Raw genomic sequence first — 20874 nt, 5'->3', positions numbered from 1 at the left:
ATTTTCACTTTGTAAGAGGCAATCACATTCCAGTCCTGCCACAGCTGTCAAACATCCTTCATTGATTCAAGTTTAGTTTGGAATTGCCACTTTACCCATTAGACAACTTTCTAGAGATTGTACCTGGACTAACAAATGTTAATTTTTTTTAATGCTTTTGCTTTTCTCCATTTCATTTTGGAGATATCTCAATATATTCAATATTGTGTACGTATTACAGATGTAGATTAGCTTCAAAGCCAATTTAAGTCACTACAATAATTAAAGTATTTATTTTTAAAGGAAATTCCTTGACCAAGACATTCTTTCTCTTATGAAGAGTTTAAACTTCTGAATTATTTGATTAAATTATATCTATTTCAGAGCATGTAAACACATCCAAGTTATATAGACCAAAGATTTCATATCCAGGATTAAAATAAAGGCATGCAACTTATATCTGTTGAAACAGGCCACAAATATGAGATGCAATATATAACTTTTGTTTTCTGAGTATGCTTATAGCAGTAAGAAAATGATCAACAGCAATAAATAGGATATACACAGCTTCTTCAAAATTGTAGTATATTCCAAGGCATTTCACAGGACTGAGCGAAAGGACAAAACAACAGAGGTGATTATTGATAAACTATGAAGTATTTTATCAATAATGTCCATTTCTCATTTATTGCTATGTTTTAATCTGAATACATCTGCCTAGATGTTACATTTGCAACACATGTATAATCCGAAAATAATTCTTAAATATAGTGTTAAGTTCGTGCAACAAAAACCTTATAACATCATTCTTTCAAACATGCTTCTGAGACCTGAGGCTTTAATTTTTATCTCTTATATTTCAGATGATTAAAAAAAGAGCTATCTGTGTGCAGTTTGAGATAATTTGGTGTTTGCCAATCTTAATGGCTAGTAAAATCTCATTGTGAATGCAGAAAATAAAAGTCAATCTGAAATCCCTTAACTTTGCTCAATTCCACCCTGCAAATTTAACCTCAGAATCTAGACGTTTTCTATGCTTGATAGCAAATAAATGAAAATGCCAGGATAATGGAGCAACAATCAATACACAAAACTATCTGCAACTGATACTTTGAATTTTATGTATCTATATTTACTGCTCTGGAATCAGTTATTGACAAAATAACAGTAGGGTTCTTGAGTAATATTGGAATTGAATAGTTGGCATGGATGCATGAAAAATAAATCATGTTTGGCAATCTGTTTAAATTTTTTTGACATTGTCAGTCTTTGTGTGTAGTTTTTTTTACTGAATCTATTATGTATTCTATGTATTCTAGGTGTTCTATGAATGCCTGCAAGAAAATGAATTTTGGGGTATTATATGGTGACATATATGGCTTTAACAATAAATTTACTTCGAATTGACTTTAAAACTGACAGAATATTTAAGGGAAGCCTGTTGATGTGGAGTAGTTGCACTTCAGAAAGCCTTCAATAAAGTGCCTCAATAGAAATTATGAAACAAAATCCAAGTTCAGTATTGAGCCTAAAATACTAATGAGGATAGTTAATACTGTACACAAAATAAAGAGCAGGGATGTTAATTAATTAATGGGTCATTTTCAGTTTGAAATGCTGTAATTAGACCAGGAGTTTCAGATGTTCACAATTCAAGGTGATTAAGGGGATCAAGGGCAATATATTGAAGTTTATTGATGAAATAAAGCTGAGTTGTGAGAAAGATTTGGAGAGGCTTCAAGGTAGCTATCAAAAGAGTGACAAGGGGTTAATACTGGGGTATGAGGTATGCCTTCTGGCACTGACCATGTTTAAGGAAGAAGAGCTAATTGGCTCACTCTGACATCCATTTTTATGTTCTTATTTTGTTTATTTTTTCCCTCTTCACCTTCTCCAGATTTTCCTCAACAGGTTTGTAAAATTGTCATTTGAAAATCTGATGGCCAGAACCAAGCCTGAAAACGTTTTCAGTGTTATTTGTTTTTACAGTCATTGAAACTCATACCCAAAGGACATATTTAAAAATCTATGCCTCATAGTATCATTGCATTAAACTATTTTAATTTTGTTGCTGTTTCATTTAGAACTTGTAAACTGATGTGTAGTCCAAATGTTTGAGATACCAGGATCCTTGATTATTTCATCTTCTGGATCATCGGTAGTGATTGATTGTATTATCTGAAATATTTAAATGAAATACAGTGGATTCTGGTTAATTGAGATATCAGGACCAGTATATTTTGGTGCAATTAAGTGGCAGCCCCAATTAGCTAAAGTTTCATGGAAATAGTTAAAAAGGTATAACAAAGACAAACTAATTTTTACTGAGTAACAAATTATGTATTTAAATGAAATACAGAACAAATTAGAACACTACCAGTATTATTACAGTACCATAAAACTGTATTAGTTCTTATAGTTATTGATGGATGAATTCAAAAAGTGTATGTTGCTGTATTTTTTTTTTGATTGACTGTAGATGAACAACATCAGAGCAGATAATAGACGGCCTTCCTGCATGAAGTAAAAAAATCACTGCTTTTTAATTTGGCGTTGGTCAGCCCAAATGAATAACATAACACAAGTGATGCTATTTAAAAACTGTTCATTCTAAGCACGGTGTAGTGCCCAATAGCCACACAAGTACATGTGACCATTGCTTTCAGAAACTGTTGCATATTTCAAATCTTAATTTTCACTGTAATATTAACAATGATTGTTGATACTGGTGATAATAAACATGATTCTGATTCTTCATTGTTCCTGACTTGCTTAAGTAGTGAAAATTTTTCATTTTCACTCCTGGCTGTTTCATGCATCTGCATGTCTGAAGGCTGGAAACAACAGTTCTGAATTGTCTTACTGACTTATTTCTTCTTAACTAGTAGTGACAAAAATCACTGATTTTTGAACATAAACACACACAACTGACATTTTAAAACTGTTCACTCTGAGCACAGTGTACTGTCTAACAGCCACAAGTGCACGTGAATTCTGAATTTATTTCAATCTTACATTCGTCCCACAACGTAAGGGAGTAAAAATCTTTGGGTTATGACTCCATTGCAATGTACAGACATGTGAATTTAAGAAAGAAGCTGTCCTGTAGCCTGTTGGTCCTGGCTTTAATGCTGCAGTACTGTTTGCCAGATGGAAGCAGATGGAACTGTTCATGGTTGGGGTGACTGGTGTTCCGGATGATCTTCCAGGCCTTCTTTATGCACTTGCTGTTGTAAATGTCCTCAATGGAGGAAAGTTCACATCCAGAGTTACACTGAGCTGTCCATGCCACTCTCTGCAGTGCTCAGTGATCAAAGTTGGAGCAGTTCCCGTACCAGACAGTGATACAGCCAGTCAGGATGCTCTCAATGGTGCCCCTGCAGAAAGTCTTGAGGATTTGGGGGCTCATGCCGAATTTCTTCAGTCGCCTGAGGTGGAAGAGATGCTGTTGTACTTTTTTTTGCCACATGGCCAGCATGTACAGACAAGGTGAGATCTTCGGTGATGTGTATTCTGAGGAACTTGAAACTACTCACCCTCTCAAATGCAGACCCATTGATGTCGATAGGGACGAGCCTGTCTCTGTTCCTCCTGTAGTCCACAAACAGTCTCTTTTGTTTTTTGGACATTGAGGGAGAGGTTGTTATATTGGCACCACTATGTCAGGGTGTTAGCCTACAGAGGAGATGTTGTCTCGTCACTGCTAGAAATAAGGCCGATCAATGTCATGTCATCTGCAAATTTGATCAGCAGATTGGAACTGTGTGTCAGCACAGTCGTGGGTGTAAAGAAAGTAGAGGAGAGGACTCAGGACACAACCATGGGGGAGGGGGCACCTGTGTTAAGGGTCAGAGGGACAGAGGTGAGGGAGCCCATCCTTACTACCTGACAGTGATCTGATAGTATTCTAGGATCTAGCTACACAAGGCAGGGTGCAGGCAGAGATCTCTGAGCTTCCTGTCAAACCTGGAGGGAATTATGGTGTTCAAAGCTGAACTCTATTCCAGGAACAGTATTCTAAAGTATGCATCCCTCTTCTCCAGGTGAGTGAGGACTGCGTGTATTGCTATAGCGATGGTGTCATCTGTAGACTGGTTCCGTCGGTAGGCAAATTGTAAAGGGTCCAGTGTCGGTGACAGGTGCTAATTAGAAACTTTGGCAACAGGCTCCTGTCCCAATTCAGTGGTAGAGTGTCCCAAATAAATGAAGTAAATCATTTTCTCAATGAATTTAAGAATTGTTCCAAATAAGCGACTGCCACAATTAACCTGAATCCACTGTATATACATACCATGTTTTGTAAGGAAAATATTGGATACTCACATTTTCCTTAGTTTTGTGTTTGGGGAAACAATTGAATAAATCTTTTAATACAATAGCTGGGAATCAGTCAATTAGAGGAAAATATGAAAATTAAACTCACTTCCTAAAATTTAAAAAAGACGGACACTAAGCAGATTTGCATCCTGATATACCCATTCATTTACACTTGATATACATTTTTGTTAGCTCATGAGAACCATGCAATTCATTTAGTTAGATTTAATGATATAAAAGTTAAGGAGGGACTGGTTCAAAGTAAATTTATTCTCTAAGTACATATATGTCACCATATAAAACACTGATTTATTTTCTTGTGGGCCATCACAATAAATACAAGAGACACAATAGACTGAAAGACTGCACCCAACAGAATGGACAACAACCAATGTGCAAAGACAGCTATGGAAATACCAGAAAAAGGAAAAAAACAATAAATAAGTAAGCAATATATATCAAGAACACGAGATGAAGAGTCTTTGAACTTAAGTCCATAGGCTGTGGGAACAGTTCTGTAAAGGGGCGAGTGAAGTTATCCTCTATTGTTAAAGAGCCTGATGGTTGAGAGGTAATAACTGTTCCTGAACCTGGTGGTGTGAGTCCTGAGGCTCCTCTGCCTTCTTTCTAATGGCAACATCAAGAAGAGGGCATAGGCTGGATGGTGGGGATCCTTAATGATGGATGCTGCTTTCCTGTGACAGCATTTAGTATAGATGTGCTCATTGATGAGGAGGGTTTTAACTGTGATGGACTGGGTCATACCCTTGTTTGTTGGCTTTTCCCCACTAGGGCAATAGTGATTCCATATCAGGAAGTGATGCAACCACACAATATACTCTCCACCACACTTCTATAGAAGTTAGTCAAAGTTTTAGAAGACATGCTGAATCTTCTAGATGGAGGAGCTGATATGCTATCTTTGTATTGGTACTTACGTACTAGACCCAAAACGGATCCCTTGAAATAATAAAACAGGAATTTAAAGTTGCTGACCCTCTCCACTTCTGATTTACACCAATAAGGACTAGCTCATGGACATCAATAATCAGCTCCTTTGACATTGAGTGGGAGGTTGCTGCTATGGAACCATTTAGCCAGTTTTTCAATCTCCCAATAATTTGTTGATTTGGCCAGTGGAAGTGGTGTCACTGGCAAACTTAAATAAGTCATTGGCGTGTGCTAAGCCTCACAGTCATAAGTTTAAAGTGAGTAAAGCAGGCAGCTAAGCACATGGTCTTGAGGTACACCTGTGCTAAGGGAGATTGAGGGGGAAATGTTGTTGTCAATCCAAACTGACTCCGAACATCCAGTTGCACAAGAAGGTATTGAGGCCTAGGATATGATGCTTATTGATTAGTTTTGAGGGGGTGATAATATTACCATTACTTTACATGCAGAAAAATACCTCTCATGAAACAATATTTAACAAAACCATCAAGTACACTATACATTGAGTCTTGCATTCTTTATCCGGCACCATCTGATTATGAACGGAAGCCATTTTATTAGTTAAAAACAAATGACATATTACAGAAACTTAAAAATTGAGAGCTGGTGCCCAAAGTAACAGAGCCTTCCTTGTATAAAAGTCATCTCATGGTCTACTCAGCAGTAGAGACCCTACTCACTTGTATGTTTTCAACAAAAGAAACCTACAGAAGGCACTTCATACCACTATCTCAACAAAATCCTCAAAAGATAATGATGAAAAGATGAACTGATGTCAGTGTTCTCTCAAACCAACATTCCCAGATATGAGGCTCTGATCATGTTCAACCAATACCAATGGGTGACTCTCACTGTGCACACGCCACACTTTTTTCCTCCAAACTCCAAAACAGCAGAATATTCCCAGGACAGAAAATATACTTCAAAGAGAATTTTAAACTTTCCTTGATGATCCCTTTTTTGCAGATGCCATACACAAGCAGAAATAGTGCACAACATTTAACTAGTAAGTTTAGAGAGAATGCCAGGCAGGAGGTTGGAATGCTCCTCTTGCAGGATGTGGGAAGTCAGGGAGACCTCTGGTGTCCCTGACAACGACACCTGCAAGAGGTGCATCCAGCTGCAGCTCTTAACAAACCACATTAGAGAACTGGAGCAGGAGCTGGATGACCTCCGGATCATTCAGGAGAATAAGGAGTTATAGATAGTAGTTAACACAAAGTACACTGCAAATGCTGTGGTCAACTCAACACGTACAAACACGCTGGAGGAACTCAGCAGGTCGGGCAGCATCCGTGGAAATGAGCAGTCAATGCTTAGGGCCAAGACCCTTCGTTAGGACTTAGGTCAGGCTGAGGAACTGGTATAGGGGGGCAGGGTTTCAGATTTCTGGATCATTGGGACCTCTTCTGGGGCAGGTGGGACCTGCACAAGAGAGATGGGTTACACCTGAACTACAGGGGGACCAATATCCTTGTAGGGAGGTTTGCTAGTGCTATTCAGGAGGGTTTAAACTAGATTTTCAGGGGGATGGGAACCAGGGTGCCAGAGTAGATAGTGGAGGGGTGGTGAAAGTAAATGTTAAAAGTCCATGCAAAGTCAGAAATAGAAGGGTTGTGTGTGGTGGTAATAATCTTCTAAGGTGTGTCTATTTCAATGCAAGGAGTATTTTGGGTAAGGCAGACAAGCTGAGGGCGTGGATTGATCCATGGAATTATGACATTATAGCTATTGGTGAAACTTGGCTACAGGAGGGGCAGGACTGGCAGCTTAATGTTCCAGGGTTCCGCTATTTCAGACGTGATAGAGGCAGAGGGATGAAGGGTGGGGGGGGGGGGGGGGGTGGATGGTTTTGCCAGTCAGGGAAAATGTTACAGCAGTGCTCAGGCAGGACAGATTAGAGGGCTTATCTACCAAGGCCATATGGGTGGAGCTGAGAAACAGGAAAGATATGACCACATTAATGGGGTTGTATTATAGACCACTCAATGGTCAGTGAGAATTAGAGGAGCAAATCTGCAGAGAGAAAGCAGACAATGGCAGGAAACAAAGTTGTGATAGTAGGGAATTTTAATTTTCCACATATTGATTGGGACTCCCACACTGTTGAAGGTCTAGATGGGTTAGAGTTTGTAAAATATGTTCAGGAAAGTTTTCTAAATCAATATATAGAGGTACCAACTAGAGAGGATGCAATATTAAATCTCCTATTAGGAAACCAATTAGGACAGGTGTTGGAAGTGTGTGTAGGGGAACACTTTGGTTCCAGTGACCTTAACACCATTATTTCAACTTGATCATGGATAAAGATAGATCTGTTCCTTGGGTTGAAGTACTAAACTGGAAAAAGGCCAAACTTGAAGAAATGAGAAAGGATCTAAACAGCGTGGATTGGGACAGGTTGTTCTCTGGCAAAGATGTGATTGGTAAGTGGGAGGCCTTCAAAGGAGAAATTTTAAGAGTGCAGAGTTTGTATGTTCCTGTCAGGATTAAAGGCAAAGTAAATAAGAATAAGGAACCTTGGTTTTCGAGGGATATTGGAAATCTGATAAAGAAGACAGATGTATGACAGGTATAGGCAACAAGGAGCAAATAAGGTGCTTGAGGAGTATAAAATTGCAAGAAAATACTGAAGAAAGAAATCAGGAGGGCTAAAAGAAGACATGAGGTTGCTTTGGCAGTCAAGGTGAAGGATAATCCTAAGAGCTTCTACAGGTATATTAAGCGCAAAAGGATAGTAAGGGATAAAGTTGGTCCTCCTGAAGATCAGAGTGGTTGGCTATGTATGGAACCAAAGGAAATTGGGGAGATCTTAAATCGGTTTTTTGCATCTGTATTTACTAAGGAAACTGGCAAGGAGTCTATGGAAATCAGGCAAACATGTAGTGAGGTCATGGAACCTATACAGATTAAAGAGGAGGAGGTGCTTGCTGTCTTGAGGCAAATCAGAGTAGATAAATCCCCAGGACCTGACAGAACATTTCCCCCAATCTCGAAGAAGACTAGTGTTGAAATTGCAGGGGCCTTGGCAGATATATTAAAAATGTTGGTATCCATGGGTGAGGTGCCAGAGAATTGGAGGATAGCTAAAGTTGTTCCATTGTTTAAAAAAGGCTCTAAAAGTAATCCGGGAAATTATAGGCTGGTAAGTTTGACGTCAGTAGTAGGTAAATTATTGGAAGGAGTACTAAGAGAAAGGACCTGCAAGTATTTGGATAGACTTGGACTTATTGGGAAAGTCAACATAGCTTTGTGTGTGGTAGGTCATGTTTAACAAATCTATTAGAGTTTTTTGAGGAGGTTACCAGGAAAGTGGATGAAGGGAAGGCAGTGGATGTTGTTAACATGGACTTCAGTAAGGCCTTTGACAAGGTCCCGCATGGAAGGTTAGTTAGGAAGATTCAATCATACATGGAGAGGCAGTAAATTGGATTAAACATTGGATCAATGGGAGAAGCCAGGGAGTGGTAGTGGAGGATTGCTTCTCTGAGTGGAGGCCTGTGTCTAGTGGTGTGCCACAGGAATCAGTGCTGGGTCCATTGTTATTTGTCATCTATATCAATGATCTGGATGATAATATGGTAAATTGGATCAGCAAATTTGCTGATGATACAAAGATTGGAGGTGTCGTTGACAGTGAGTAAGGTTTTCAAAACTTGCAGAGGGATTTGGACCAACTGGAAAAATGGGCTGAAAAATGGCAGATGGGAGTTTAATGCAGACAAGTGTGAGATATTGCACTTTGGAAGGATAAATCAAGGTAGAACATACAAGGTAAATGGTAGGACACTGAGGAGTGCAGTAGAACGAACAGAGGGATCTGGAATACACAGATACAGAATTCCCTAAAAGTGGCATCGCAGGAAGATAGGGTTGTAAAGAGAGCTTTTGGCACATTGGCTTTTATAAATCAAAGTATTGAGTATAAGAGTTAGAACGTAATGGTGAGGTTGTATAAGACATTGGTGAGACCGAATTTGGAGTATTGTGTGCAGTTTTGGTCACTTAATTACAGGAAGGATATTAATAAGGTTGAAAGAGTGCAGAGAAGGTTTACAAGGATGTTGCTGGGACTTGAGAAACTGAGTTACAGAGAAAGGTTGAATAGGTTAGGACTTTATTCCCTTCAGCGTAGAAGAATGAGGGAAGATTTAATAGAGGTGTATAAAATTATGATGGGTATAGATAGAGTGAATGCAAGCAGGCCTTTTCCATTGAGGCTTGGGGAGAAAAAAACCAGAGGACATGGGTTAAGGGTGAAAAGGGAAAAGTTTAAAGGGAACATTAGGGGGGCTTTTTCACACAGAGAGTGGTGGGAGTGTGGAATGAGCTGCCAGTTGAAGTGGTGAATGCAGGCTCACTTTTAACATCTAAGAAAAACTTGGACAGGTACATGGATGAGAGGGGTATGGAGGGACATGGCCCAGGTGCAATTCGGTGGGACTAGGCAGAAAAATGGTTCGGCACAGCCAAGAAGGGCCAAAATAGGCCAAAAGGGCCTATTTCTGAGCTGTAATGTTCTATGGTTCTAACATCTGAATTCACCCACTAACCCACCTATTGCTAAAACTTGTCACAGTACCTAAGAGTCCTGCTTAGGACTCTTAAGTCACTTCAAAGAGTGTAGAACAAGAACAGAAGCTTGTCTTCCTCAGCAGCAGGGTCTGCACAAGAAGACAGCATTTAGTTGAAACTTAGCATATATGGATACTACTTTGGCATTTTAAACCTCATTTATTTTGACAATTAACATTGAAATGATTAACTGGAATTAGTCTCAGAAAAAGGCAAGATTAGAACAGAGACTTCGACCAAGTGCGTGGATGCCGCAGTATTGTAAAAGTTACTAAGGCAGGAAAGTCATACAAAATTTATCATCACCAAGCCATGTGAAAAGATAGATGACAATAGCTTTGTCAAACACACTTGTTATAAAAGAGGTAGAAGGGTGGAAATAGTCAAATCAGAGACAGCTGAAAGCTGATTAAATTCAGGAAGATCAATGGAGATTCACAACAGATTGGACAGTTTTTTTTCAGAACAGCAAGCACAGCCAAGATGACCTTTAGCACTAATAAAGTCCAAGATATTTACAGTCCAGGCTGTTTATCCTGATGCAAATAAAGGTCAGCAAGTACAGGGCAACAGTGAACAGACTTGATGCAAGTTAGAATATAGGCAGAAGAATTTGGTATTATCTCAAGTTTACAGTGGGCAGAGTAAGAGGTCAACATTGGAAAAGTCATATCGAGAGGTATCAAAGGCAGGGACGTTTCAGCAGCAGGTAAATAATGGCAGGTGCCGCACTGGGGAATTTAAGAGGAACAAATGTAATTGAGGTCTTAGAATTCTGATAAAATCTTGATCAGTCAACTTCAATTTCAAGTAGATCCCAGGGAAATGTAACAGAATCAATTGTTCTGGAATGGATCTTGTGGTGGCAATTGAAAACAAAGGGTCAGATTGTTTGACTTCTCAACTGGCAGTTAAGCATGCTGTTGTTTCTGAATGATAAGTGATTAAGTCAATGGGATGGTTTGCCCATCACCAAACTGGTGACCTTTCAACTGCTTACTCACAAGTGAAGAAGAATCTTCACTCTGTCATTGGAAGCAAGAATCTCTGAGCATTGCATTGACAGTCAGCCCCTGCAATTCACGGAAGAAAGAACGTGGACAGAAATGAAAACAGAATCTGACTCTAATATTATATAAACTATTTAAAAATAATCCTCAACAAATAATTGTTATGAAAACACTGGTGACACTTCTCAGCTATCCTTTCTTGAGGTGGGTAGTGGCTCAGAGACCCAATCCAATGTAGGATATTGCTGAAAATATTATGATTATTTCTATGTCAAACAGTGATTGACATTTTCTATGTAAAATGAAAGAAGTTACATCATCACACACTGGAGGGCCAGAATGACTGTCAACACTGAATCAGTCATAGCATTAGCTGCCAATTCAGTTAAAAGTTTGTCAGGCTCAGTAATCATTGCTAATGGTGAATATTGTCACTGTGACGAAGTAGTGTGTGGCATTTTGATTTTGTGTTGGATAATCCAGCCCAGCAACATTGGTATTCCCAATACTGGTGCCTGTTCTATTTGATCTGCTATTCTATGCTGGAGAAGCACTAACAATTGGGAGGCTGATGTTGCAAAGGGTAATTTATATTCAGATGATAACTCAGGTGGGTCCAGGAATGGATTTTCAAACAATATTCAGCACAGTAGCATGGACACAGAAGAGAAGACATTGTTGGTGATGCTCAATGTACAATTTGATAAATAAATAAATATCCAAGGATTTTAGATAAAAAGAAATTGTTTAAGGAAAACATGCTGACAATTGAAGTTAAAATAGAAGATCCTACAAACCCTCAGCAGGTCTATGGAAAGAGAAACAAGTTAACATTTTGGATCAAAGACCTCCCTGTTCAATCTGAAATGCCATTTCTGTTTCCTTCTCCATATGCTGCCTGAACTGCTGTGTTTCCAATTATTTTCTGACTTGATCAAATGAGTGGAACCAGATGTATGTATTCCATTGAAATAGATATTTTTATGGAGATGCAGCCAACAATGTCAAAACCTTCTAGCAAGTAGGTAGGCTTTCTCTCTTACATCTTTCCCCCACACCCCATCACTACCTCCCTCTCCTCTCTTCCTTCCTGAGGACACTTACTGCTGATTAGATCACAGTGAATGCCATCGTTTGACATCTAACAGAGTAAGACAAGTAAGTCTCAGTTCTGCATGGGCAGCCAAAGAAATGGGAGTGGAAAGTGGGGTAGAGACAGTCTTTGGAGAAGGAGGTGGTATGACAGCATGGCGAGTAGATAAGGAAATAGTTTTCAATGGTGGATGGGGATGACAAGATTGGTGACTGAAGTAACATGAGGGACTACACAGATCATGATCCTAGTTGTTGCAACTAGCCCTATCTAGGACAATGCCCAAAAATTTGCAAAGCCCTGCCTTAAAACTTTTTGGGGAAATGCTCTGTACTTGTCTGAAGTAGAATGAAAATACCTTTACAGTCTGCTTAGTTTAAAGTTCAATTTTTGCAATAAATGCTGGTAAGAGGTTATGAAGCAAAGTTCTCAGCAAGTCACACAAAAGCCATAAAACATTTTAAGCTACAACAAAAACAGAAAATGTTGGATACAGTCAACTGGTCAGATAGTATGCTGTAACATTTTAAATAAAGTAAAGAAATTTGGATAAATCTAATTCATTATCTAATGACTTACTCTAGTACTTGAAGCTATTTCAGACACTTAAGTCCAGAAAATTACTTGAGAATGTCAAATATTTCACACATTTTTTCATCCCGTGTGTGACTCTGCTGAATATATGGCTGGAAAATGAGGACGAGAGTGGAATTTTTTAGAACGTATTGGGTTATTGAGATAGAGGAATGAGACCACAAAAGGACTGACACAAAAGAATGAGAAATCAGCTCAATGATGAATGAATAGCTTTTGCTGCAAATAAGAATATTTAGGTTATTAAATGTTATACATGAGTTCTGTTGATCAAATGTAGGTCCAGACCACTTGGGTCTGTATTCTTAAGATACACTAATTTTGACACACCCTGATTCACCTCTCCATCTACAGCCCTTCCCCTTCCTATGCTATCTTTCTACCAGTTCACCTTCTCTATTGTCAGTGTCTCACTGTCCAGGACGTGGATCATTCTGTTCCTCAGACATACAATATCTGTCCATTTACATCTTTCATTCTCACTATCCAGGACTTGAACTCTTTTCCAAGTGAAACAAGTGATCTATTTTTAATTTATTTTGTTGCATTTCCTCCTCATAATGCACATTCCGTTTGGCTAAACTACAAAACTGGCAACAAGTTAGCAGAATGCATCAATTCAGTCCACAAATATTAGCCTAGACTGTTTTAGTTACCTCTGACTTTATTTCCCCATCCAATTCTCATTCTGTCCAGCTGCAACATTCCAATGATACCTCAAGCAATTTTGAAGAAGAGCACTTGTTAGGTTTACAACTTCAGCTAGTAGCTCTGTTATTTCCATAAGACCATAAGACATAGGAGCAGAATTAGGCCATTCAGCCCATCGAGCCTGCTCTGCCATTCCATCATGGCTGATCCTGGATCCCACACACCTGCCTTCTCGCCATATCCTTTGGTACCCCAACCAATCAGGAAACTTTCAACTTCCACCTTAAATATACCCACGGACTTGACCTCCACTGCAGTCTGTGTAAGAGCATCCCACAAATTCAATACTCTCTAGCTAAAACAATTCCTCCTTACCTCTGTTCTCAAGGGTTTCCCCTCAATTTTGAGGCTATGCCCTCTGATCTGGATAGCCCTACCATAGGAAACATCCTCTCCACATCCACCCTATCTAGTTCATTCAATATTTGGTAGGTTTCAATGAGAGTCCCCTGCATTCTTCTAAATTCCAGTGAGTACAGGTTCAAAGCTGCCAAATGCTCCTCATACGATAACCCTTTCATTCCCAGAATCATCCTCATGAACCTCCTCTCAACTCTCTCCAATGACAACACAACCTTTCTGAGATATGGTGCCCAAAACTGTTGACAATGCTCCAAGTGCAGCCTGACTAGTGTCTTATAAAGCTTCAGCATTATCTCCTTGCTTTTTATATTCTATTCCCCTTGAAATAAATGCCAACTTTGAATTTGGCTTCTTTCCCACAGACTCAACCTGAAAATTAACCTTTTGGGAGTCTTGCACGAGGATTCCTAAGTCCCTCTGCACTTCTGATGTTTCCAGTTACAACTGCTTTAGATCCAATGACAGTGTTTTTTCCTCCCAGCACTAAATCTAACTGAATTTCTCTCATTGGTGGAATGGCAGAGGAAGCTGAGAAAGGCAATGCACATGTCCATAAATAGTCGAGAATTGATCAGTAAGAGTGGGTGATAAAGTACAAACAACAAAGGGTAGCAGAAGGGCATCAGCATTAGGTCAACTTTCAATTATCCTTAATGGGCAAATATGGCAAAGCAATGAGAGAATAGACTGTAGGGAAGTAGCCACAGAAAAGTGTAAAGGAAGTAAAAGACAAGCAGAAAGGAAATCAGGGTGGATTTAGTTTGAAATTATGGATAGGGAAAGATTAAATTTCCTTAACCGTAAGAGGAGCTAAACCATTTCTAATTCTGTGTCCATAGGTGGAAGCATTAATCCATTTCTGCCTTCAGTGCTTTTTCCTCTTGGTTTGAGAGCATCACGCAGGTTGGTTTCACATCAAGTTAGAGTTTGTACTAAGTTGTTTCTATTTTATGGTTAGAAAAGGCATTAAGTTCTTTTTGTTTTTATAAATGATGAATTGCTGTTTACAGAGAGGACGAAGGCCAAAACTGTTCTTGGTGGAGCCAACTATGAAACACAGTGTGGCAGGATCTCTTCATCCTTACTAAATGGTGGTAAAAATTGACCTTGCCATTGATTTGGCAGTTGCAAGAGTTCCCACTAATCATAATTTCCTACATTGTTCTTTTTTCCCCTTCTTGCCATTGAAAAGGGATGCATCTGAAAAAATAACTTTGATTACAGAAAGTGTTGTCATTCGCACACATTTGGAGAGGAGTTTCTTCTTTTATGTTCACTTGTGGTATTTTTCCAGTTGGTGATGATGTTGTTTAAGAGAGGGGTTGGCATTTGATTGAGCAAAATATTGATAGGTGATTGTCTAGCAAATGGCAATCTTCTGCTAAAGGGGGTGGGGGCAATTGTGGTGTGACTTATGCACTTAGAGATGGGTCGTGTCACTTTTCCCACATATTAACCATATAACCATATAACAATTACAGCACGGAAACAGGCCATCTCGGCCCTTCTAGTCCGTGCGAACACTTAGTCTCACCTAGTCCCACCAATCTGCACTCAGCCCATAACCCTCCAGTCCTTTCCCGTCCATATACCTTTCCTATGTTACTTTAACTGATAATATCGAACCTGCCTCTACCACTTCTACTGGAAGCTTGTTCCACACAGCTACCACTCTCTAAGAAGCTCCCCCCATGTTACCCCTAAACTTTTGCCCCTTAACTCTCAGCTCATGTCCTCTTGTTTGAATCTCCCCTACTCTCGATGGAAAAAGCCTATCCACGTCATCTCTATCTATCCCACTCATAATTTTAAATACCTCTGTCAAGTCCCCCCTCAACCTTCTACACTCCAAAGAATAAAGACCTAACTTGTTCAACCTTTCTCTGTAACATAGGTGCTGAAACCCAGGTAACATTCTAGTAAATCTTCTCTGTACTCTCTCTATTTTGTTGACATCTTTCCTATAATTTGATGACCAGAACTGCACACAATACTCCAAATTTGACCTTACCAATGCCTTGTACAATTTTAACATTATATCCCAACTCCTATACTCAATGCTGTGATTTATAAAGGCCAGCATACCAAAAGCTTTTTTTCACCACCCTATCCACATGAGATTCCACCTTCAGGGAACTATGCACCATTATTCCTAGATCACTCTGTTCTACTGCATTCTTCAATGCCCTACCATTTACTATGTATGTCGTATTTTGATTAGTCCTACCAAAATGTAGCACTTCACACTTATCAGCATTAAACTCCATCTGCCATCTTTCAGCCCACTCTTCTAACTGGCCTAAATCTCTCTGCAAGCTTTGAAAACCTACTTCATTATCCACAATGCCACCTATCTTAGTATCATCTGCATACTTACTCATCCAATTTACCACCCCATCATCCAGATCATTAATGTATATGACAAACAACATTGGACCCAGTACAGATCCCCGAGGCACACCTCAGGGAGAGCAGTTTTCCTGAACTATGTTGGGAAGGTCATATTGGTTGGAACATATTTGTTGCTGTATAATATTAGTGTGGGCTGCAGTGCAGATGCATTGTTTTTTGATATGTTATTAATGGACAGTCAGTTATTGCAGGCTTTATATTTATTTGGTGTAGTTGGTTTTCCTCACTTGCCAATACCCTCTGCATTTTGACAAAAGTTGTTTGGTTTCATTCACCTTTTTGATAGTTTATTGTCTATATTAAATCTGTCTAAATCTGTGGATAGTTAATACTTTGAAAGTCCGTTCATGTGTTTATTTAATGCTTGTTTTAGTTTTCATTTGTAAGGGTTCTGTTAAAATGTGATAGCTTCTTCTGTCCTATTCTAGGGATTGTGATTTTTTTTTTGGCTGATCTTATCTTTACAAGCTTAGCCATGTAATCTTTGGTACCAATCCCTTGCTTTCAATGTACCCCTACATAATAATTTTAAATTAGTAAGCACAGGAGCAGTATCTGGAGAATCATAAGCTCACTTTGTTTCAGTGCATAATTTAGCAACTGCAAAACAGGATGGAGTGGATGATCTCACAATATGCCACACCAGGTTTTTGCTGCTTAGCTTAAACAAAATTGTTACCCCCCCCCCCCCCATACAAATGGAGTCAACGGGTTCTCAAGTGAATCACAGCAGCAATGAAAGTTAAGCATTAAGAAAAGAATCAGATTGACAACTGTAGAGGAAATTGAGTGAAATAAAATCAGATACAGAAAGAGAAAAAGGTAAGGAGAAATTAAATCACCAAAAAGGAATAAAAATAGAAACAATAAAATTTGTAACAAAACCAAATTACAATATGTAGGTCTGATAGATTGTTTATATTACCTTATTTCCTTTCTGGGTCAGAGCTTGAGTAGCATTGCAGGAGGATAAACCTTAACTTTGAATAAATGCTGTTAAATTACAATCCTAACTTTGTATTAAGTTTATTTTTCAATTACTATTAACAATTAAATGCAGTAATTTCACCTGATCAATCTGCTGTTTATTCAACGGCTTGAAACATACTCTGGCACTGATTCTTGTTTACTTTGACATTTCCTCAAAAAGGCTCCATCACAGGCACAACCCTCCCCACTAATAAGAACATCTTCTTGAGGCAGTGCCTCGAGAAGACAATATCCATCATTAAGGACACACTCCATCCAGTAAATAGCCTCCTCTCATTATTACCATGAAGGGGATACAGGAGCCTGAAGACCCACACTCATCGTTTATGGAACAACTTCTTCCCCTAAGCCATCAGATTTCTGAATGATCCACGAACACTACCTTGTTATTGCTCTTTTGCATTATTTAGTTTAGTAACTTTTAGCAATTTTCATGTCTTGCACTGTCCTGATGCTGCAAAGCAACAGATTTCACAGCATATGTCAGTGATAATAAACCAGATTCTGATTATAAACATAACAATGGTGGTTTTGATTGTTACTCCAAATAACTACTGAAATTTACAAATTCAGTTAGTTTTATGAATACAGTTAGCTCACTGTTATTTTTAAATTACATTGATCAGCCACAAACAATTCATAAAAACGAAAAAAAACCTAGTAAATACCAGATATGCAAATCAAAGACTATTGGTATCCAGCTCATTTTTGTTGACTGAGGCAAAACATCTGATAATTCTTATAAAAGTGGTTGAACAGTTAATAAAACTATTTAACAAACTAAGAAAATCCAGAAACAGTAAATACACCAAGTATGTGAGCAACCTATCATCACCTACTCTCACTCTCTATGGAAATTATAAAGTTTCTATATTTATCTTTCCACAGGCACTTGAAGCAGGTATTGTTCTACACAAAATAAGTAGTGTTTGCTTGTCATTCTTAATCAATTATATATGTCCAGTTAAATTCAATTTGCTTGAACTTTATCCAAGGTTTAAATGTCAACATGTGGTATTTCCAGAGACCATTCACAATGTCTCTAAGACCCTGACAGAGGTACCTTGCATTTGTTCTATTTTTCTGGCACTTATTATTCAAAATATTATAGAATATTTTTAATTGTGCTGTATCACTCTCAACAATGAAACTATTCCCCATACACAAATCTTAGCAGTTTAGCAGTAATGCCTTTCAAATTATTAAACAGCCTAAGTCTTTCAAAGAAGTATTATCTGGAAAATTTGATGCAGTTCTCTAAAGAGATATTATGACCAAAGGATGAAAAACTGACAGGGAGGTTTATATGGAACATTCCATCGTGTAAAACATACATGTGTAAAGGCACAGCTGCTAATGGTGATTGAAACTGGTTATTCAGAATCCAGAATAAGAGAAAAGTGCAGATGATATGAAAGGTTGTAAATCTGGGTAGGTGGAGCATGATAAAGATATTGGATAGATTTGAATACAAGGGGTGAATGTATATTTGGAACAACACCAGATCCAGAAACAACATACTGTACATATCAAGATGAGCGTGTTCTGGATTATAACTTAGTGTTCTTAATTTCAGATTTTCAGCATCAGTAACTTTGCTTCTGAAATGTTTTCCTTAGACACTATCCACCAGGACATTCTCTCTTCCCCTCTCTACCATTTGGCAGAAGATACAAAAATCCGGATACAGAAGCTACCATCAGGCTCAAGGACAGTTTCTACCACATTGTTATAAAACTATTAAACAGCTTTCTGGTGTGATCAGATGGACTCTTGACCTCACAATTTACTTTGTTATAATCTTGCACCTTATTGTATATCTGTACTGCACTTTCTCTGTAGAAGTTACACTTTATTCTGTATTTCTATTACTTTACTTTGTTATAACACATTTCACTATGTAATGATTCAGTCCTTATGAACAGTATGCAAGATATCCACTGTATCTCAACACATGAAGCATAATAAACCAATTCTAATTCCTGTGTGAAAAAAAACTTAACAGGCCAGACAGCATCTAGGGAAAGAAAAAGTTAAAATTTCAAATCGAAGACTCTTTATCCATTTCAGAGGCTCTTGTGTGGAAAATCACACCACCAGAGCAATTAATAATCAAGACAGTTGCAGGATGAAGGTATGGTCAAGACAGGTTGCCAAGTTTGTGCTTGCCCTCTCCTTGAGATGGAGAATAGTGAGAGATCAAAATAAGAAAGATAGACCACATGAAGGTGAGAACAGGTTGAAAAATGGCAGCAAAAAGAAATGAGATTCGAATTCTCTAAGAAGGCAAAAACCAGCTGTGAATATACTGGGGAAAGTGCTGAGAAAGAGGGTTCAAATAAAACTGAAACAATAACTATTCTGCGTATCCTACGATAAGACGTGTATAGCTTGGAGCCATGGCAAGTTCAAGCCATGAATACATCTTTGATCTATCTCCTGGATGATGGAAAGGCCTTGGTATCAAGAGGCGAATCGCTCCCCGGATCGTCGAATTGGCTGCTCCAGTTTAGTCTCCAATCAATGGTGAAGCTACCAATTATATTGATGTGGTGGTGGGGGGAAGAACCTGGCAATGGTAATGTTTTACAATCCTAGGGTATTATTAGTTTGGGATTATTTGGCTTTTAATTCTACTCACCTAAATGAAAAGCCTCGAATGAAAAATTACATATAAAGTGCATACCAATGATATAAAAAAGTACAGTCTCCTCTTTGCAGGTTAGCTTTGACATCAAAAATCCTTGTCACGAGTAACCTTACACACTCAGCTTGTCCAGTCAGTAAGAGATCTTCTGCAGAGCTTCCTCATCTGCTGCTGAAAAGGAAAATCAACAACTGTAATGTTTACTGGGTGTCCCCCGAGTTTCCTTCCGGGTCACCACCCACATTTACTTCCCGATTCGGGGGCAATATGGCGGGCCCTGTTCAGTAGGATTTGTTGCTGTTTAACGAGCGCGAAACAACAATATTCCAGCCAATCTACTGGGGAAGGGAAAATAAATCAATGTGGACCGTACTCATACAACGAGAGCGACCCATCCACTGACTGCCGGTGACGGACCAGATTTGACGGCCGTGTCTGGAGAGGGGGCGTTGGGATCAGGGCTCCGAGTGGAAAATGGCCCCGGTTCAGGTGGAGAGTTCCCAGCTGGTGTCCGGGGGCGGCCCTACCCCGGGGCCGGCAGCAGCCGCCGCTGTGGCCGCCAACCCTGGAGTACGCCTCAGCATGTTGATCGATTTCCTTCTGCAGAGAACCTACCATGAAATTACGGTGCTGGCTGACCTGTAAGTACGAAGAGTAGCCGCGTCTGGCAGGCACGCTTCCTTCAGCCTGCTCTTAGTTCTTGCTGCCAACTGTTCATCATTTGATCTGATTATCATTTCAATTTGGAAATAAGTCGTGCCCACTTTTAGATGCAGTTTATGTTTATTTTTGTTCCAGGTTGTGCTGTCGAGCACTGTTGGTAACATCAGTCGGTTTACTCTAACTCAAGAGATCCAACTATATTTCTAAGCTGTTTATTTAACACAAATTAAATTCTAAAATAATGTCATAATTAACTGTAGGGTCAAAGCGACATAAAACATACCGTCCGATTTTCAAGGCGATGAGATGACAGTTCTTAAAATATTGGAAATTAAAGATGCACATACTAGCCATCGTTAGTTGCAGATCTCTAAAACCTGTTTCCGTTGTCTCTTGTACTTTACCTTTTAGGATATGATCCCACATAAGTTAGCTGTTTCCCAGATTTTATGCAAGCCAATAGCCATGTTAAATTCTCCAGTGAATTTTGCATCCCTCCTCAGTTGTTGTGGAGGTCCAGAGATGAAATTCGCATTTTCACCTTGCATTATCAGATCCAGAAAACTTTC

The 20874-nt window shown here is 39.0% G+C and overlaps 2 protein-coding genes across 3 annotated transcripts in view; one reads left to right on the top strand and one right to left on the bottom strand.

The window, feature by feature from the left end:
- usp9 (ubiquitin specific peptidase 9) overlaps positions 1-19818 on the bottom strand; it is a 269594-nt gene extending 249776 nt beyond the window's left edge. Inside the window, exon 1 of one of the 2 annotated variants that reach the window (XM_059968262.1) lies at positions 19682-19818. The gene's annotated coding sequence lies outside the window, so the exon portion shown is untranslated. The remainder of the gene's footprint in view (positions 1-19681) is intronic. The other variant, XM_059968261.1, reaches the window with a different exon arrangement.
- Positions 19819-19889: 71 nt separating this feature from the next.
- med14 (mediator complex subunit 14) overlaps positions 19890-20874 on the top strand; it is a 69058-nt gene continuing 68073 nt past the window's right edge. Inside the window, exon 1 of the mRNA XM_059968259.1 lies at positions 19890-20283. Within this exon, the coding sequence (XP_059824242.1) occupies positions 20117-20283 (167 nt within the window). The 5' untranslated portion in view covers positions 19890-20116. The remainder of the gene's footprint in view (positions 20284-20874) is intronic.

This window comes from Hypanus sabinus, chromosome 4 (assembly GCF_030144855.1).
Source record: "Hypanus sabinus isolate sHypSab1 chromosome 4, sHypSab1.hap1, whole genome shotgun sequence".
Lineage (NCBI taxonomy): Eukaryota > Metazoa > Chordata > Chondrichthyes > Myliobatiformes > Dasyatidae > Hypanus > Hypanus sabinus.
Note: the sequence above shows the minus strand (reverse complement) of the source record. Positions and strands in the feature narration are given on the sequence as shown.